Raw genomic sequence first — 20,760 nt, 5'->3', positions numbered from 1 at the left:
AAGGCGAGGTCAGTACAGGTGCATCAAAGCAAGGACCGAGAGACTGAAAAACAGCTTCTATCTCAAGGCCATCAGACTGTTAAACAGCCACCACTAATATTGAGTGGCTGCTGCCAACATGCTGACTCAAATCTCTAGCCACTTTAATAATTAATAATTGGATGTAATAAATGTATCACTAGCACTTTAAATAATGGCACTTTATGTAATGATTACATACCCTACATTACTCATCTCATATGCATATACTGTACTCTATACCATCTACTGCATCTTGCCTATGCCACACAGTCATCACTCATCCATATATTTATATGTACATATTCTTATTCATCCCTTTACACTTGTGTGTATAAGGTTGTCGTTGTGAAATTGTTCGATTACTTGTTCGATATTACTGTCGGAACTAGAAGGACAAGCATTTCGCTACACTCGCATTAACATCTGCTAACCATGTATATGTGACCAATAACATTTGATTTGATGATTTGATTTGATTATTTGTTGATGTACCCTTCTCACACTTTGCTTACTTGATATCTAGTGAACTCATTCAAAACTGCCACTGCCTTGCTGTCTCTGTCACAGGGGTTGAATGAAACGTGTAGTTCAGAGATGTATTTTTCTCCAAAAAGAAATGTGTTTCAAAACAACTGCATAAAATATTATAATTTAATATATACTTGTAAAGACTACTTAGTGTAAAAAGTGTTAGCCACACAGCTTTGTAGTTCGATCTATTTCCCTGATTTTGAGAGGAGTTGGCCGCTACATACCAATTGACTTTCAGCAATTGCGCTAAGTTAATGATATGCTACCTTCAACTTCCTTCAAAGTGCTTGCAGATACATGAATATGGTATTCACGAGTCCGTCTGACTGGGTAAGTTGGAAATTACCCCAAATCACGAAATCCCAAATGATCTCTTTAAAAAACAAACAAACAAATGCTGCAGGGCACAACCGCTCAGCGCCCCGGACTGACCCTCCCGCAACCTGTTCCTGATGCAGGGAGCATGCAGAGTGTGTTCTGACCCAGACCTTATCACTCTCTGATTATAAAATGAGCTTGAAGGAGTCTTTGGACTCCATTTTAAATCAGACTGCTCAGGCTAAAGAAGCCAAGTCACTCCATGCCTGCATAAGGGGCACTCAAGAGTGCAATGTTCCCATACAATTGCCTGTGTGTATTTAGATGTATATAAAGAACAGGTGAATGTCTAAATTGAACTTGCGTCAATATACACTCAATGACCTGGCAGCAATTTGAAAGGACACACAAACAAACCTCTTGGCTTTCTTGTTCCAGAAATGGAGTGTCACCGGAGAGAACATAGAGCCTCTTGGTTGCAGAGGCACATCTTTGTCATCACCATCATCTGTGATGAACGTGAATCCAAAGCAACACGCTGGGATGAATGGAAGGAACAACCCCCACTCTTAGAAAAAAAGGAGCTATCTTGAACCTGAAAGGGTTCTTTGGCTGTCCCCATAGAAGAACATTTTGAAGAACCATTTTTCGTTCCAGGTAGAACCCTGTTGAGTTCCATGTAGAACCCTTGACACAGAGGGTTCTAGCTGGCACCCAAAAGGACCAGGGTTTTATGGGGACAGCTGAAGAACACGTTTGGAACCCTTTTTTTCTGTGCAAGAACGTGGTAGGGTTCATGGAGTACTCTCAGTATGGATTTCTCTCTTTCTGTCTCTTTTTCTCCCTCCACTCTCCCTTTCTCTCTTTTATCTGGTACATGCGAAGTCACTCGTTTTATCAGTCCGCATGTTCCTTTGTCACACTCAGTGCCTACATCAAAGATAATGGCACTGTTCGAATATCACTCAATGTTACTGTCAATAGTGGATCATCAAGCAAAACATTGTTTTGCAGCGTTCAGGCTTGTGCTCCTGCTAGTGGCAGATTCGTGTAGTATTCTGTGTCAAATCAAAATGCAGTCAAACTAAACTCACCATATGTCTATTGAAATGTTTGCTGGAAGTTTATGCAACGGTGACCTAGTGATTCCCATTGAGCAGATACTTTTCTGCTAGGGTCCTATTGTCAAACCTCTGTTTGGATGGCGAGCAGGCATCAAGCACAAATTGTGGTCATTTTGAGTAGTCATAATATCTTTAGTTGAGTCATACTGGCCTGTGCTGTACCCTGAAATGCTGTTACAACACCGTTTACGATACAAACTGCATTTGTAAAAATGGGCAGCATGGTAGAAAACACTTGCATTTCCTAGTGACAAGCTTAATAAGAGAGTGACAGAGTAGAGCTGAAAAGAGGGAGAGATTGAGAAAGAGGGATGGATGGATAGATAGAGGTGTGGGAAGGGAGGGAACTGTTGAAAAGCTGCCAGTGAGCGTTAGCAGGAATAAATTAGATAAGTAACCTGTTATCAATAGCGGTGCTGCCTGCAAGTCATTGTAATTTCATAGGCTGATTCCCACTTTACCTGTGGAACACATTACATCTGCGGGGAGGAGAATTGAGAGGAAATGGCACAGTAATTCCCCCAATCTCTAAAGAGACATTTTACCCTTTAGCCCCTGTCTGCTCCATCATGTTCTCTCTTTGGTGTGTGTGTGTGTGTGTGTGTGTGTGTGTGTGTGTGTGTGTGTGTGTGTGTGTGTGTGTGTGTGTGTGTGTGTGTGTGTGTGTGTGTGTGTGTGTGTGTGTGTGTGTGTGTGTGTGTGTGTGTGTGTGTGTGTGTGTGTGTGTGTGTGTGTGTGTGCGTGCGTGTGCGTGTGCGTGTGTGTGTGTGACTTTGTGTGAGGGCACAAGTACCACAGCACCCATAACACTGTGAGCTATGCCAACCACAGAGCTCGTGGTTGTATTCAGGTTGTATTCGTGGAGGTGTAGTCTCCAGCTGGCTTAGTCAGAAGGGTTTCTGCCAGCCTGTTCACCCTGCTATTAACGGACTGAACAGAGGCAGGGCCTCCAATATGGCCGCCTTTTACATTTACATTTACATTTACATTTAAGTAATTTAGCAGACGCTCTTATCCAGAGCGACTTACAAATTGGTGCATTCACCTTATGACATCCAGTGGAACAGTCACTTCTCATGGAAACATATCAACACCTCTGCTGGTGTGCCATGTTTTGACTTCAATACCTTGGCTAAAGTGTCAAAGGGCTGTGCCGTCATCATTGGCGGCGTTACTACAGTATATTATATCAATACATAGCCCGAAGCAACATCTGTTGCCCCACTGCACATGACTGCTGACTGAATCGGTTGGAATATTGTGCTACTCTATATTTCATGCTCAAATTGTGCATGCCACATAATAGGGATTTCCTCTATCAGATTGATAACAACTGACAAAGAGAAGTGCCAAAGCCATTGGTGCATTTTGCTGTGCGACTGACTGCCAGGACGAGTGAGCACATAACGACGGAAGAAAAATACTTGACTTCACCACAACACAATGGAGAGGGACACAAATGATCATCTCCAAACCAACTGTTCCCTAATGGAGATGAATCATACGTTTGGGGCTTGAGGGCTTGAAATACTGACGAGAAGGAATATTGTACATATTCACCGTTCACAGGGCTGGCTGCTTGCTAGCACCTTTTTAACAGCTACTGCACAAGCTATTCCATCTGATAAAGTCCAGCCACTTCTTTTAGAATGGTGTTTACGTCCATGTTAGCAGTAATCCAAGAACGAGATTTAAGTCGAAAGCCCAAAGCCGTTTTTATGTTTCATGTTTTGACAGATATACTTTGCACTCCTATGAAGGCTGCGATGCACCCTGCTATCTTGGGTAGCTGGGCATGTGTAGCCTATACATTGCACATTCTCCGAGTCAGATTCCAGGCTGTCTTTTTCTGTCTGAAGATGAAAGTCAGAAAGAGATGAGCATCTCATCACCACAGGGATGGGAACAGAGGGATAGAGAGACAGTCGTATTTCATATGCCCCTTTTATGCTATCGCAACCCAATGCAAAGCATATACAATAGTTATCACAGCCGAGACGCCAAGATTTAGAATTTAAAACGAAGCTGCAGCTATAACATGGATCATCATTTTTTCACTTTGAGGAGACGACTTATATAGCTGAGATACAGATGACATAATTTGTATGTCAAGAATGGTATTTGTCACAGACCTTAACATGTATTTCTAGACTGGAAACACAAAGAGGTGTTTCATTCCTCATAGATCAGATATGCTTCATGTACGGGTCCTCCCAAGGCTTCCACCCAGAGGTTACGTCCCAAATGGGACCCTATTCCCTATATAGCCCACTACATTTGACCAGAGCCCTGGTCAAACAAGTGCACTATATAGAGAATAGGGTGCCATTTGGGATGTACTCAGTCAGATAGGAATGTGTATTCTTTATTCTAACAGTGTGCATAATGGTATTAATTGCCAAGGGAACGTTGTATGTTTAATGATTAGGTGGTATAGGCCTCTCGCTATGCGGTAGCATTGGGAAGAGACTTATTATTCTGATCCTACATTGCTATTCAGAATTTTAAGGACCAGACATCAAAATGGTTTAAAAATATGTATTTTTAGGTAATAGATGTGAGAATGACGATTCAGGCAGGGATTGAGAATGGTCCGGATTAAGCAGGGGGCTGCTGGTGATGGATGCAGGGGCTGGACTCTGTAGAGTTTGAATTGTAGTCTCAGGTAGACTTCATCGTCAGGCCGTGGTAGTCAGGCTGCTGTGGTGATGGTGATCCGTGGTAGAACCTGAGCAATACCCCACTTGTTAATGCTCTTAACACACAGCGCCATGCAACGCAACATGCACTGCAGAACACAGAGGAGGAATGTTCATTTGGTCAGGTTTAAGTAGGGTGACAGTGGTGATGAAACAGCGAGGACAGGTGTGGGCTGTTAGCTGTGAGAAGCAGCTGATGCTTGTTGAGGAGATGTGTTTCAGGCAACTAGTTAATGTGTTGCAAACAGGTGTGGAGGCTGATTGGCAATTAGTAGCAGCTGGTGCTTGTTGAGATGCTAGGTAGCTGCGTTCAAGGCAACTAGTTAAAAAAAGTGTTTCATTCAAGTCTGGTCCTCTCTCCTGAATATTTGTTCATTCTTAAAGGTTCCATGCAGACGTTTTTATCGCAAAATCAAAAAAATGATTGGTAACAAGTAAGTACCTTACTGTGATCAAACTCAAACGTTAAACAAACTTAAATTTCAGGCGGATTATCATAATGTTCACTTTTTCACAGTATTATTGCAACCTCATAGTGTGGAAATATAAAACACAAGAATATCATGTTTTTGACAGCACTGGGCCTTTAAACACCATTAAAGCATTTATTGGGCACAGTCTAATTATGTTTTCAAATAATTTTCTGAAGGCTTGGGGAAATCTTGCCACCGCACCACATGCATTCTAGCCCAGTAGGCCACCATACTATGCATTATTTATGTCACACAGACTAACTATAATATTAACAGCTACAGCAGGAACATCCATATTCTCCTTACTGGATGAACACATGATTTATTATTAATCTTTGCCTTGTTTTACGATTTGTCAAAAGTAACTTGGGAGTGAAACATGTAATAATATCTCCTCATTTGTGATATTTAATTCCTGTTTGGTTTAACATTTTCTCAATGCACACATCAGATGGCTAGGTTAATGGCCGTTGAGATGATGGAACTCATTTGTGTGCCCAGACAGCAGGCACAGAAAGAGAGCGGAAGAGGAAGGGATAGAGAAGGGGGGGGGAAAGGGAGAGAGGTCAGGCATCACTCACATCAAGCCAACGAGGTAAAAATATGTTTTTAAAAGCAATGGCCACGAGGCATGCGAAGAGCACAGCAATAGCATGCTTGGAAACTAAACGAAGGGATGTGTTATTTGAAGCGAGGGAGAGAGAAACATGTTGCCAAATATGACCAAAGACCAATTTGGAGATATCGCAGGAGGCCTTCGGCATGCTTTTCTATTCCCTCTTTGAGTCTGTAATATTCTCTTACTCTAATCTACTCATTCTTGGAAGATGTTTGTTCAGTGCTGCAGTTAAATTACATTTGAGATTTCTTACATTTACATTGTTGACTAAAGCTCCTTTATCCACTGTGGCAGTTTTATTGTGTAAAGAAGCTGACTTTTAGTCACTTTACTGCTAATTCAAAACAAACTTCATCCCCCCCCTTATTTATACTTGTTGAGTTTGAGTATCAACTAGCCTACTGTGTTAATATTTGCCATGCATGTATTTGTTAGCATCAAAGCAAACCATACGATGGGATGGAAGATCCCAGCCTTCTCTCTTCAGCTCCCTGAATGCTTCCGGGGGTTTTATTTTCTCTGACGACGGGATCCTAATGGAACCTTTTAATTTCCTGCATCCCTTCACTCCTTAAGGCATTTTACATGAGAGCATCGGCATTGGAAGCCCACTGTTCCACTGGACAACCATCCGCACCATTTTGGCTCTAACGCTGCCTTTCAAAGGTCCTCTGCCCCTCCTCTCTTCTCACATTCCCTTTCTTTACCCCTCTCTCTGCTACGCTGTCACTATCTGAATTTAAGGTGATTCAGGGATTGTGGGATTGGGAGCATCGTTTGTGATCCTAAAACAGCGTTGAGGCCAGAGACAAACAGCTTCCTGGTCTGGCTTGTGTATACATCCACTGAAGTCCTTGGACAATTTGTAATTGCACCTCCAAATACTTTACACTCTCTGGTTAGAAATACACTCAGGCATCCCTGAACACTTGTACAAAGGCTATTTGTCCAGTTGTCTCCTCTACTTACAGATGATTGTACATGGAGGCTTTTAGACTGTGGGGCGAGTGACGTGCAATTGTAGAATTAGATGGGTCATCATAATACTGTTGTTTGCAGACCATTCCACACAAGCGGCAGTCAGTGTCACCTATCTGTTCTCTCCCTAACGGACGGTTCACCCACTACCCACACGATGCTGTCATAACACAGGCTTTACAAACTCCATAACGCCCTTTGCGATTGGTCAGATACACAGAGGCCTGGCGTAACAAGACCTTTCAAATCTGCGACTGTTAATACCCGTCGGATACACACTTAGCTTAGCGGTAGCTGTGGCTGGTGATTTAATATCAAGGTTTTCCAGAGAACAGGGCCCCATTCCAAGCCCTGGGTGTGTTCAGCAGCAGCCTCATCTATGCAGTGGCCTCTCTCTGCCAAGACAGACTTGCTCCTAAAGTGCTGCCTAATTCCACCATTACTTATCCTCTCAGGTCCTGACATCACCCTCGGTCGTGGCTAATTGGAGAGGGTGTGCTGTCAGGGGTTCGCACTGCACCCCTCCAGCGGGTCCCTCCACTCTGAGCAGTGACAGGCTAGGTGTGAAACGAGTATCTGTCTGATCTCTTTCTCACCCTTCTGTCTCTCTGTCGTCAGTTCTATCCACATTGCTATCCACAAGGACCCCCAGGTAGGTAGGTAGGCAGCAGACAGACAGACTTTGATACCCCAGCCAGGCCAGGGGAACAGGGTAACAAGGGGAAGCAGCTGTCTTTGTTATCCAGCGCCTGCCCTGAGGACCACTCAGTCCCTGCTCTGCTCTCACCAGAAGAGGTCTGAGTGACATGGGACATGGGGGCCGCTGGTTGTGAGGACTAGTGACAGACAGCTGTCGGGATGCTGACAGTCATGTTGTTACTCCAGTCACCTGGTGGGATCCTGACATGTAGCTAGTACATCTTCTGTTAACCCATTGGCTTCTGCTTAACTGTGGTCATACATTGCAGAAGACCAGAGGTTAAAGACATGGATCCACTGTGGGCTAATCCTAATTTGCCTTAAGGCGCTGTTGTTGATGATGACAGGAAGTCAAACACAAACTGTTAACGGAAGGGTTCTGCTCATATTCTCTCAGAATACAAAGTGATTTGGCAGAGGGACAGGAAACTGAATGGGCATCTGTCTCTGTGTACTAGTGGGCCTGTTTCCAGTAATGAGTTTGGATGTTGGGGATGTTTTTGTTTCTCTTCAGTCATACTCTGAAATGGATGGACCTGTATCATGAGCAGAGCCTGCACTGGCAAATCAAATGATGCTCTGAGATATTATGTGGAAGTCTGCATCCCTCATGGTACACTGTCCACTAAATAGCGAACACTACTTTTAACAAAAGCCCTATAGGCCCTGGACAAAAGTAAAACACTACAGTGCCTTCGGAAAGTATTCAGACCTGGACTTTTTCCACATTTTGTTACGTTGGTCTTATTGTAAAATGTATTAAATAGTTTCCCCCCCATCAATCTACACACAATACCTCATAATGACTAAGCAAAAACAGGTTTTCAGAAATATCACATTTACATAAGTATTCAGACCCTTTACTCAGTACTTAGTTGAAGCACCTTTGGCAGCAATTACAGCCTCGAGTCTTCTTGGGTATGATGCTACAAACTTGGCACACCTGTATTTGGGGAGTTTGTCCCATTATTCTCTGCAGATCCTCTCAAGCTCTGTCAGGTTGGATGGAGAGCGTCACCGCACAGCTATTTTCAGGTCTCTCCAGAGCTGTTCGATCGGGTTCAAGTCTGGGCTCTGGCTGGGCCACTCAAGGACATTCAGACACTTGTCCTGAAGCCACGCCTGCATTGTCTTGGCTGTGTTCTTAGGGTCTTGTCCTTTTGGAGGGTGAACCTTCGCCCCAGTCTGAGGTCCTGAATGCTCTAGAGCAGGTTTTCATCAAGGATCTCTCTATACTTTGCTCCGTTCATCTTTCCCTCGATCCTGACTAGTCTCCCAGTCCCTGCCACTGAAAACATCCCCACAGTAGGGATGGTGCCAGGTTTCCTCCAGACGTGATGCTTGGCATTCAGGCCAAAGAGTGCAATCTTGGTTTCATCAGACCAGAGAATTTTGTTTCTTATGGTCTGAGTACATTAGGTGCCTTATGGAAAACTCCAAGCGGGCTGTCATGTGCTTTTTACTGAGGAGTGGCTTCCATCTGGTCACTCTACCATAAAGGCCTGATTGGTGGAGTGCTGCAGAGATGGTTGTCCTTCTGGAAGGTTCTCCCATCTCCACAGAGGAACTCTCTAGCTCTGTCAGAGTGACCACCGGGTTCTTGGTGTCGTCCCTGGCCAAGGCCCTTCTCCCCCTATTGCTCAGTTTGGCCGGGCGGCCAGCTCTAGGAAGAGTCTTGGTGGACTCTTCCTAGAATGATGGAGGCCACTGTGTTCTTGGGGACCTTCAATGATGAAGAAATGTTTTGGTACTCTTCCCCTGTCTTGGAGCTCTATGGACAATTCCTCCAACCTCATGACTTGGTTTTTACTCTGACACGCACCGTCAACTGTGGGACCTTATATAGACAGGTGTGTGTCTTTCCAAATCATGTCCAATCAATTGAATTTCACACAGGTGGACTCTAATCATGTTGTATAAACATCTCAAAGATGATCAATGGAAACAGGATGCATCTGAGCTCAATTTTGAGTCTCACAGCGAAGGGTCTGAATACTTATGTAAATAAGGCAGCTCTGTTTTAAAAATGTTACACATTTGCAAAACATTCTAAACAACCTGTTTTCGCATTGTCATTATGAGGTGTTGTGTGTAGAGCGATGAAGGAAAACAACTATCTAATCAATTTTAGAAGAAGGCTGTAACGTTACCAAATGTGGGGGAAGTAAATGGTCTGGATACTTTCCGAATGCGCCGTACATATGGAATAGGTTGTGACTTCGGACATAGCCTGGAAGGGTTTCTTATTTTCCACTGCAGCGTCTGGTATATCTAATGAATGCTGTGTCTCAAACGGAAGGCTTTGGTAATGTGGTTTCCTAATAGCTAATGAAATGTCTGACGGTTCTCCCAATAAACGGACCCAGTGATTATAATGAGGCTTTGTATTTCAACCTACGATTTTAAAGATTTCATTCTGTAAGCAAGGTTACAGGAACTGAATTAATGAAGCTACCTCTATTATTGCCCTGGCCGACATTATGTAAAAAAAACTATTAGTCTGAAGGCTGCATCGACTTACCTATTTGTTAGTCTGCCTAAACATGATGGAATAGCTGGAATAAGTTTGAGCTTTTAAAATTCCAACCTCACCGACCACAAAGAAGCAGTACTCGACTAGACCACCTTTGTTTTGTCTAAGATTTTAAAGAGGTACCCAGGGGATTGACTGAGGTTCAGATTCTCTCTTCACTGACTGTACTTCACAAGGCACTCTGCTTGAGGGAATTAACTTCCGCAGTTTCTCTTCTTGCTGGATAGAATATCTGATTTGTTTTAAGATTTCTCCTCATTTACATACTCAGAGTGCCGACCTATATTCCGTTAGAGTTTAATTTGATGAGCTATTGAGTTATTCAAGTCCTTAAGCAGCTGGCCCTCTGTAAAAGGCAAGTCTATAGGGCACCAACTATCACACATTAATACAATACTATATCAAATAATTGTGGTTTGTAATGTATGCAGCTTCTCTATACTGTGGCCCTTAACCAATTTTTGCTACTCAGAATATACAGTACCAGTCAAAAGTAAGGACACACCTGCTCATTCAGGGGCTTTTCTTTATTTTTACTGTTTTCTTCCATTGTAGAATAGGGATTGTGGCAGTTGGAACCAAAAGTGTGACATTTTGACTTATCAGACCAAAGGACAGATTTCCACTGGTCTAATGTCCATTGATTGTGTTTCTTGACCCAAGCAACTCTCTTCTTCTTATTAGTGTCCTTTTATAAGTGGTTTCTTTGCAGCAATTCGACCATGGAGGCCTGATTCACGCAGTCTCCTCTGAACTATGCTGCAATAGTTTGTGTCAGGGGGCTAGGGTCAGTCTGTTATAACTGGAGTAATTCTCCTGTCTCATCCGGTGTCCTGTGTGAAGTATGTTCCCTCTAATTCTCTCTCTCCCTCCCTGGAGGACCTGAGCCTTGGGACCTTGCCTCAGGACTACCTGGCCTGATGACTCCTTGCTGTCCCCAGTCTACCTGGTAGGGCTGCTGCTCCAGTTTCAACTGTTCTGCCTGCGGCTATGGAACCCTGACCTGTTTGCCGGACGTGCTACCTGTCCCAGACTTGCTGTTTCCGACTCTCTCTTTCTACCGCACCTGCTGTCTCTAACTCTGAATGCTCGGCTATGAAAAGCCAGCTGACATTTACTCCTGAGGTGCTGACCTGTTGCACCCTCTACAACCACTGTAATTATTATTATTATTTGAACCTACTTGTCGTCTATGAACGTTTGAATATCTTGTCCATGTACTGTTATAATCTCAACCGCGTTACAGCCAGAAGAGGACTGGCCACCCATCAGAACCTGGTTCCTCTCCAGGTTTCTTCCTAGGTTCCTGCCTGTCTAGGGAGGTTTTCCTAGCCACCGTGTTTCTACATCTGCATTGCTTGCTGTTTGGGGTATTAGGCTGGGTTTCTGTACAGCACTTTGTGACATCGGCTGATGTAAAAAAGGGCTTTATAAATAAATTTGATTTGTTTGTGTCTGTTTCTAGAACTCTGTGAAGCATTTATTTGGGCTGCAATCTGAGGTGCAGTTAATTGGCGATTTCTGAAGCGGGTAACTCTAATGAACTTATGCTTTGCAACAGAGGTAACTCTGGGTCTTTCTTTCCTGTGGCGGTTCTCATTAGAGCCAGTTTCACCATAGTGCCTAATGGTTTTTGTTACTGCAATTGAGGAATCTTTCAAAGTTCTTGAAATGTTCTGGATTGTCTGACCTTCATGTCTTAAAGCAATGATGGACTGTCATTTATCTTTGCTTATTTGAGCTGTTCTTGCCATAATATGGACTTGGTATTTTACCAAATAGAGCTATATTCTGTATACCTCCCTACCTTGTCACAACACAACTGACTGGCTCAAATGCATTAAAAAGGAAAGAAATTCCACAAATAAACTTTTAACAAGGTACACCTGTTAATTGAAATGCATTGACTATGCAGCTGACTATTTATTTATTTATGTATTTCACCTTTATTTAACCAGGTAGCCCAGTTGAGAACAACTGCAACCTGGCCAAGGTAAAGCAAAGTACTGCGACACAAATAACAACAGAGTTACACATGAAATAAACAAACGCACAGTCAATAACGCAATAGAAATAAATCTATATACAGTGTGTGCAAATGAGGTAAGATTTGGGAGGTAAGGCAATAAATAGGCCATAGTGGTGAAGTAAAAACAATTTAGCAATTAAACACTGGAGTGATATATGTGCAGAAGATTAATGTGCAAGTAGAGATACTGGGATGCAAAGAAGCAACAAAAAAACAATTTGGGGATGAAGTAGTTGGATGGGCTATTTACAGATGGGCTATGTACAGGTGCAATGATCTGTGACCTGCTTTGACAGCTGATGCTTGAAGTTAGTGAGGGAGATATGAGTCTCCAGCTTCAGTGATTTTTGCAATTCTTTCCAGTCATTGGCAGCAGAGAACTGTAAGGAAAGGAGGAATAGGCTTTGGGGGTGACCAGTGAAATATACCTGCTGGAGTGAGTGCTGTGGGTGGGTGCTGCTATGGTGACCAGTGAGCTGAGATAAGGCGAGGCTTTATCTAGCAAAGACTTATAGATAACCTGGAGCCAGTGGGTTCAGCGACGAATATGAAGCGAGGGCCAGCCAACGAGAGCATACAAGTCGCAGTGGTGGGTAGTGTATAAAAAATAAATAAAAATAAAAATGTATTTATATAGCCCTTCGTACATCAGCTGATATCTCAAAGTGCTGTACAGAAACCAAGCCTAAAACCCCAAACAGCAAGCAATGCAGGTGTAGAAGCACAGTGGCTAGGAAAAACTCACTAGAAAGGCCAAAACCTAGGAAGAAACCTAGAGAGGAACCAGGCTATGTGGGGTGGCCAGTCCTCTTCTGGCTGTGCCGGGTGGAGATTATAACAGAACATGGCCAAGATGTTAAAATGTTCATAAATGACCAGCATGGTTGAATAATAATAAGGCAGAACAGTTGAAACTGGAGCAGCAGCACGGCCAGGTGGACTGGGGACAGCAAGGAGTCATCATGTCAGGTAGTCCTGGGGCATGGTCCTAGGGCTCAGGTCCTCCGAGAGAGAGAAAGAAAGAGAGAATTAGAGAGAGCATATGTGGCTTTGGTGACAAAATGGATGGCACTGTGATAGACTGCATCCAATTTGCTGAGTAGAGTGTTGGAGGCTATTTTATAAATGACATCGCTGAAGTCAAGGATTGGTAGGATAGTTATTTTTACGAGGGTATGTTTGGCAGCATGAGTGAAGGATACTTTGTTGAGAAATAAGAATCTGATTCTACATTTAATTTTGGATTGGAGATGCTTAATGTGAGTCTGGAGGGAGAGTTTACAGTATAACCAGACACCTAGGTATTTGTAATTGTCCACATATTCTAAGTCATAACCGTCCAGAGTAGTGATGCTGGATGGGCGGGCAGGTGCGGGCAGCGATCGGTTGAAGAGCATGCATTTAGTTTTACTTGCATTTAAGAGCAGTTGGAGGCCAAGGAAGGAGAGTTGCATGGAATTGAAGCTCATCTGGATGTTAGTTACCACAGTGTCCTAAGAAGGGCCAGAAGTATACAGAATGGTGTCCTCTAAGTAGAGGTGGATCAGAGAATCACCAGCAGCAAGAGCGACATCATTGATGTATACAGAGAACGAGTTGGCCCAAGAATTGAAACCTGTGGCACCTCCATAGAGACTGCCAGAGGTCCGGACAACAATAAGATTGTAGTGATTGAAGGAGTCATTTAGGACCTTGATATCGTTTAGGACCTTGATATCGGCAGCGTAGCCTAGTGGTTATAGTAACCGGAAGGTTACGAGTTCAAACCCCTGAGCTGACAAGGTACAAATCTGTCGTTCTGCCCCTGAACAGGCAGTTAACCCACTGTTCCCAGGCCGTCATTGAAAATAAGAATGTGTTCTTAACTGACTTGCCTGGTTAAATAAAGGTAAAAAAATATATATATATCGTTTAGGACCTTGATATCGTTTAGGACCTTGAGCGTAGCTGAGGTGCACCCATGACCAGCTCGGAAACCAGATTGCATAGCGGAGAAGGTACGGTGGGATTCAAAATGGTCGGTGATCTGTTTGTTAACTTGGTTTTCGAAGACCTTGGAACGGCAGGGTAGGATAGATATAAGTCTGTAAAGGTTTGGGTCTAGAGTGTCTCCCCCTTTGAAGAGGGGTATGAACAAGGCAGCTTTCCAATCTTTGGGGATCTCAGACAATACTAAAGAGAGGTTGGACAGGATAGTAATAGGGGTTGCAACAATTGCGGCTGATCATTTTAGATATAGAGGGTCCAGATTGTCGAGCCCGGCTGATTTGTAGGGGTCCAGATTTTGCAGCTCTTTCAGAACATTAGCTGACTGGATTTGGGAGAAGGAGAAATGGGGAAGGCTTGGGCAAGTTGCTGTGGGGGGTACAGTGCAGTTGACCGGGTTAGGGGTAGCCAGGTGGAAAGAATGGCCAGCTGTAGAAAAATGCTTATTGAAATTCTCAATTATCGTGGATTTATCGGTGGTGAGAGTGTTTCCTAGCCTCAGTGCAGTGGGCAGCTGGGAGGAAGTACTCTTATTCTCCATGGACTTTACAGTGTCCAAGAACTGTTTGTAGTTACTACCTCACGAAGCTGGTTGAAAGAATGCCAAGAGTGCGCAAAGCTCTCATCAAGGCAAAGGGTGGCTACTTTGAAGAATCTCAAATATAAAATATATTTGATTTGTTTAACACTTTCTTGTTTACTACATGATTCCATATATGTTATTTCATAGTTTTTATGTCTTCACTATTATTCTACAATGTAGAAAATAGTACAAATAAATAAAAACCCTTAAATGATTAGGTGTCAACTTTTGACTGGTACTGTACATTACAACCTTATGCAATTGAATCAAATTAATAAAAATTATTAACTCAAAGCCCAAATGCTCGTTTATTAATGATGATAAAACCCCAGATGTAGTTTCTATTGTTCTTTATTGCATCAATAAAGCAGGTTAAACATTACATTTACATAATTTAAATTGTCATGCAGGACACCATGACTGTGGTTTGTGAAGTTAGAAGTATTGGGAACCCTATGTATAAAGTGTCTCAGATTAGAAGTGCTGATTTAGGATCATTTTAAAATTTTAGATCTAAATTACTAAGATTATATGTACAGGGGGGATCTGATCCTAGAACAGCACTCCTACCCTGAGACAGTTGATACATACCAAGGTCCCAGGTCATTGACTTGCATGTGAACCATGGGCCAGATGATAGTCTACCTTTAGTTCCCATTTTCAGTTTGAGGTTGACAAGAACAGAGCTTCCTATAGTAGTAATCTGATGTTGTCATCACAGCAAATGTGACATGTTTACAGTAGGCATACTGCATACGTGTGTCTGCTAGCATTCTATACCCTTTAAGGATTTATTTTTGTCTGAATAGGCATCATTTGATCTTTATCCAGTAACTTCAGCTCAAACAGCTGATTTATGACTATGCTGGGAATATATTTGTTAACCTTTTATGAAGACTTGAATAAGTGTATCTCTTAACACATAATGCATGTATTTGCAACACAAAATAGACCTCCTACCAGTGGTGGAAAATGTACCCAATTGTCATAATTGATTTAAAGTAATGATACCTTAATTGAAAATGACTCAAGTAAAAATGTGTCACCAAGTAAAATACTACTTGAGTAAAAGTCTAAAAGTATTTTGTTATAAATATACTTAAATATCCAAAGTAAATGTAACTGCTGAAATATACTTAAGTATCAAAAGTAAAAGTACAAGTATAAATAATTTCAAATTCCTTATATTAATCAAAGCAGACGGACACATTTTCTCATTTTTTAAATTTACAGATAGCCAGGGGCACACTCCAACACTCAGACATAATTTACAAATGAAGCATGTGTTTAGTGAGCCAGCCAGATCAGAGGCAGTAGGGATGACCATGTGTTCTCTTGATAAGTGTGTGAATTAGAAAATGTTCTTGTCCTGCTAAGCGTTCAAAATGTAACAAGTACATTTGAATGTCAGGGAAAATGTATGGAGTAAAAAGTTCATAATTCTCTTTAGGAATGTACTGAAGTAAAAGTTGTCAAAACATATATATAATAAAGGAAAGTACACATAGCCCCAAAAACGACTTCAGTAGTACTTTCAAGTTTTTTTTTACTTAAGTACTTTACTCCACTGCCTCGTACCTTTTGATTCTTCCCATATTTCATATAAACCGAGTGTACAAAACATTAAGAACACCGTCCTAATATTGAGTTGAAAAATCCAGAAGTGTTGCAGTTCTTGACACAAACCGGGGGGCATGGCACCTACTACAATGCCCCATTCAAAGGCAGTTCAAACTTTTGTCTTTCCCATTCCCCCTCTGAATGGAAAATGTACAAAATCCATGTCTCAATTGTCTCAAGGCTTAAGAACCCTTCTTTAACCTGTCACCTCCCCTTCATCTACACTGATTGAAATTGATTTTTACAAGTGACATCAATAAGGGATCATAGATTTCTCTTGGATTCACCTGGTAAGTCCATGTCATGGATGAGCAGGCACTTTTAATGATTTGCCCACTCTATATATAAGTGTGTCGAACTGGTGAAAAGATGGCCTATATATTAGTCAAACAACCCCAAACTCCATCCAGAATTACAGAACAGCATGGGCTTGCAGGCCCAATTCACTCCAATAACTGGCTTGACTTGGTCTAGGACCACCAGCAGAAGAGTGCCATCGCCATATAGCAGCATTAGCTTCTCCACTTCATACCGTCTCATCGCACCCCAACATGGGCCACTGTTAGCGGCAATGATTCCTGTTCATAGGACAATATAATTGCACCCTTATCGATCAATGCTTTAATGTGCGGCGAGAATGGATCATTACTATGTTTCATTGCTTCATGGCGTCGGAAATATTGACAGTTCGTGACAATGTGTAAGGAAATGTAATTTGTTTGTTTGCACATATGGGACTTCACAGCTGGGCAATTTGCAACCTCATTGAGGCTAGTGAATTGACAGCTGGAGTTTTCTTTAATTGTTACCGTGGAGATCAGGATCCCTGGGCACGTGCCCTGCGCGCCTGGTCGGTTTTCGGCCATGACTACTGCAAGTTTACATAATTAGTTAGACTGACTTCTAACTCTAGCCCCCTAGCGGACAGGCCCCTAAGCATCGGTTTATGTCTCTTACGCCTAGAGCCGGCCCTTTAAAATGCTTACTGGAGACAGTACATTAAACTGTCTACAAAATATATTGTAGCATTGTAGCCTATATGTTTTGTGTCCTTGGATTTGACTTGGTCTACGCTGGTGGAATGCTTGACAAATGCTGTACTGTGTGTAATTCAGTTATTTTCTTATTCTGTGGTTTAGTTCAACATTTATTTTAAACTGTCTACAGGCTAGGAGTCGGTTCTCTATCAGTCTCATGCCATTTATTAGAAAATCCCTGTTTTCTCTCGACCCTGCTCCTTTTCCATCTTGGGAGAGGCTAAAAGATCGAGCTGCAGCAACCACTTGTTACCAGAGTCTAGCTGTGGGCGCGCTTTCCCCACCGTGAACGTCAACCGATATAAAATCCCAATTCACTGCATGTGGCTCGCAACTCAGTGCCTCTGGCCCAATCCGGCTATAAGCAATCAATTATGTTTGCATATTGAATAGCCTTTTTTACCTAAAATATATATGCAAATTATATAGGAAAAGTTTAGAAGCCAGAATTCCCTTAAAATGTCTAGAAAAATGTATGCATATTCATACACTGTATGAGCTTACAAGAGGTATTATTATTATTATAGCCTTCCGTATGTGCAGCTCTGTAAGAGAGGCACGAATGTGATCTGACATTGAGTCATCCATCATAATTATTATATTATAAAGCGATGAGTAGAGTCCGGAGCTGTCCATGGTGCTGAAATCTCTCCGTGAGAAAAATAGACTTAGACAAACAATTAAGGGACATTTCCGTCTCTCATTCATTCGCAAGAAATATCCTTTAATTGTAAGATTAAGAATATTACTGTTCCATTTCTTACATGAAGAAATCTTCTCTGAAATTGACCATTGTCATGGCGGGGGAAAAAACAGAAGGTTCTTTCGTTTTTGGAGTTTCAGGGTGTGATCTTCCTTCTTCGGCCATCTACATGATCAACCTGTAGTATGAACCTCGTAGGTCAGAAAATAGAATAACACAATGATGTCACTTGGCTCCATGTCCATGTGTACAATCTCTCCATAACTTACGACAGGTTCGATATGTCATTTAACTGGCATGCAAGAACAGTTGTGTACAGTTTGTCAGGCGTTAATATAAACAGAATTACTACGATAATGCATGTCTCCAAATACAGTCGATATGGAAATGAAGGCTTTACCACACTGTCACCGCGGTCAATGGAATAGACACTGTAATCAATGGTAAGAATATAATACATATTTTTTTTAAACAAAACTTTCAAAGACAGCGGGCTAACAGATCTAGATGAGCTCCTGTATCAAACCATGACAGATGTGCTCTATACCCACCCGTGTATCCTCTGCGTCCAAACTACATTGCAGTAGCGTCCCCTCCACAACGGTATGTGCAGGCTCTCCGGGCAGGCACGCTTAGCAGACACTGTCCAAGCCACATCTGTTCTTTCCGATTCATGCCATTTAGTTAATTTTCACATGTGAATTTTTTCAACGCTTCAAATGGTCCCCTATACAAACCTGTAGCTGTGGAAAGGTTTTACGCACACACATACACATACCCCTCAGCGCAGTATGCTGCGTGTGGCATCCCCGTAGCTACAGGCTACCATGCACCAATCTATTTGTCATTTGAAAATAAAATCTTCTATGACAGTAAGCGATAAATTGGAAGTTATGCTCCCGGTACGATTACTTACACTGCAATGCAAGTCTGCTTTTCGCGCCATCCATGTGCTTTTAATGTAGGCTATTCTTTGGTTTTCCAGGTTCCCGACCTTCCATGGTAATGTACATTCGCTGATAGACGGAGCCTCAAGGGCATGTCTTCATCGCCGTCCCCGTCTCCGGCTTGCTCGGATTCCATCTCTCCCTGCCTTCTCCGGACAGCTTAGCGGTGTAGATAGAGAGTCTCTGCAGTCACGTGGGTCGGGAAAATCGAGAGTGAGCTAGCGAGAGACAGCGCGCGTGCGTGTGTGTGTGTGTGTCTGTGGGGGGTTCCTCCTCTGCAGTTTGCAGATTGTTATGTTTCAGACTCTCGCTGGATAGAGCGAGAGCCACAGAGAGCGCGCCGGATTCTCAGCCTTACTTACCGAAAAGCCTTTCTGCCCAACCGCCACCTCCCTTTCCCACTAACGCATACCCCGGAAACCCTGGACATTTTTCCTCCCTCCTTATAGTTTTCTCTTCGGCTTTCATTCAGTCGCAATCTGAACAACTGGTTTACGCACTGCTGCTTATTTTGGATTGGTCTGACACACGAGGGGCCGTGGATGAGCTGCTTTAGCCAAAACCGGAGATGGAAGTGCTGATAATATGTATTTCCTTTTGGATATTGCAATGCAATTCAGTGGCAAGCGCGGACTCTATCATTCACATCGGTAAGGAGCTTGTGAAGGGGGATGAAAGGGATGAAAGCGCGGACGTGTGATATAAACCCCTTCGGGGCTTCGAATAAAACAGTGCATTCTTTTGTTGTTGAAATGAAAGACACATTTAGGAAGGCATAAGGGTGACAGATATGCATCTTGAATGTGTTAGTAGCCTGTATGAAGAGCGAGTTTGAACTAAAGATCTTATACGCTTGATCGGTAGTTCTGGTCAGTAGCGTAGTCATAAGTGGAGCTGTGAAAATGTTACAATATCTTAACTTGAATTCTAAACCATGCAGTCATTGTCAGATCAATTTGTCAGTTTACCTTGCCTATTATACAGAATGTCATATGAATGGCTTTGCAAACGCTTGATTGAAAGTCCCTAGAAAAGTGCACCGCTAATGTGTATTTGTATAAATCATGAGAATAAAGACAATATTACAAATATATTGTTATTCACACGACAAAAACCTAACTAATTTGCTTAGATCAGACGAACTAACACAACGTGGGTTTTTAAAGGATTTGTCTATCCCTTCTCCTCCCTCCCCATCTATAGCTTGAACTTTGAATTGAACGTGAGCGAAATGTTAATACAAGCCTGTGAAGGAAATAGATGACAAAGGGACAAATACTAAACCAACCGTAGAATAGATTCCAGTGTAAAACCTGTTTGGTGAATTTGGGTGGGTAAGACTTCAGATTTGTCCAATGTATTTTACCTGTCTTTGAATACATTTTTGTTTTTTTACCGAAACAACTAACATCGGCAGTAGAGGAGAAGATGGTGGGGGGAAGGGAGGGGTCAATATGAATGACTGGATTGTTGTATTTCTGAGTAATGCCACTGGCATTTGTTTAATGCCATTTGTTTGACCAACACGCACACACACGCGCGCACACGCACACGCACACACACACACAGATTTTTTAAATTGCCCATTAAAACCTTTGCATACCAATGGTGATGCAGTGACCAGTTGATTGCTTGAAATAAAGCCATCAAGCACGACAACAGTTGAAGCGTTTGACATTTGAGAATTCTGCAGTACTTAGGCATGTCGGTTATTTGTCTTGGACACTATCAAGCTTCAGAGGCAGCATTGCGGGGGTTTATAATTAAACACGTATTGGATACATTATCATCGATGGCATTTGCTCTGTTGTCTGCCTCACCCAGATATAAATAACAACCTCATATAGCGAACAAAGCCGG

At 42.5% G+C, this 20,760-nt stretch overlaps 1 protein-coding gene across 2 annotated transcripts in view; it reads left to right on the top strand.

Moving 5' to 3' along the window:
- The first annotated feature begins 19,234 nt into the window (after window positions 1-19,234).
- Window positions 19,235-20,760, top strand: part of grid1b (glutamate receptor, ionotropic, delta 1b) — a 413,343-nt gene continuing 411,817 nt past the window's right edge. For both annotated transcript variants that reach the window (XM_046368710.1, XM_046368709.1), the window contains exon 1: window positions 19,235-19,550. In XM_046368710.1, the coding sequence (XP_046224666.1) occupies window positions 19,469-19,550 (82 nt within the window). In that variant the 5' untranslated portion in view covers window positions 19,235-19,468. The remainder of the gene's footprint in view (window positions 19,551-20,760) is intronic.

This window comes from Oncorhynchus gorbuscha, linkage group LG11 (genome assembly GCF_021184085.1).
Source record: "Oncorhynchus gorbuscha isolate QuinsamMale2020 ecotype Even-year linkage group LG11, OgorEven_v1.0, whole genome shotgun sequence".
NCBI classification, from domain to species: Eukaryota; Metazoa; Chordata; class Actinopteri; order Salmoniformes; family Salmonidae; genus Oncorhynchus; species Oncorhynchus gorbuscha.
The sequence above is the reverse complement of the archived record's forward strand: the minus strand, read 5'-3'. Positions and strand labels throughout refer to the sequence as shown.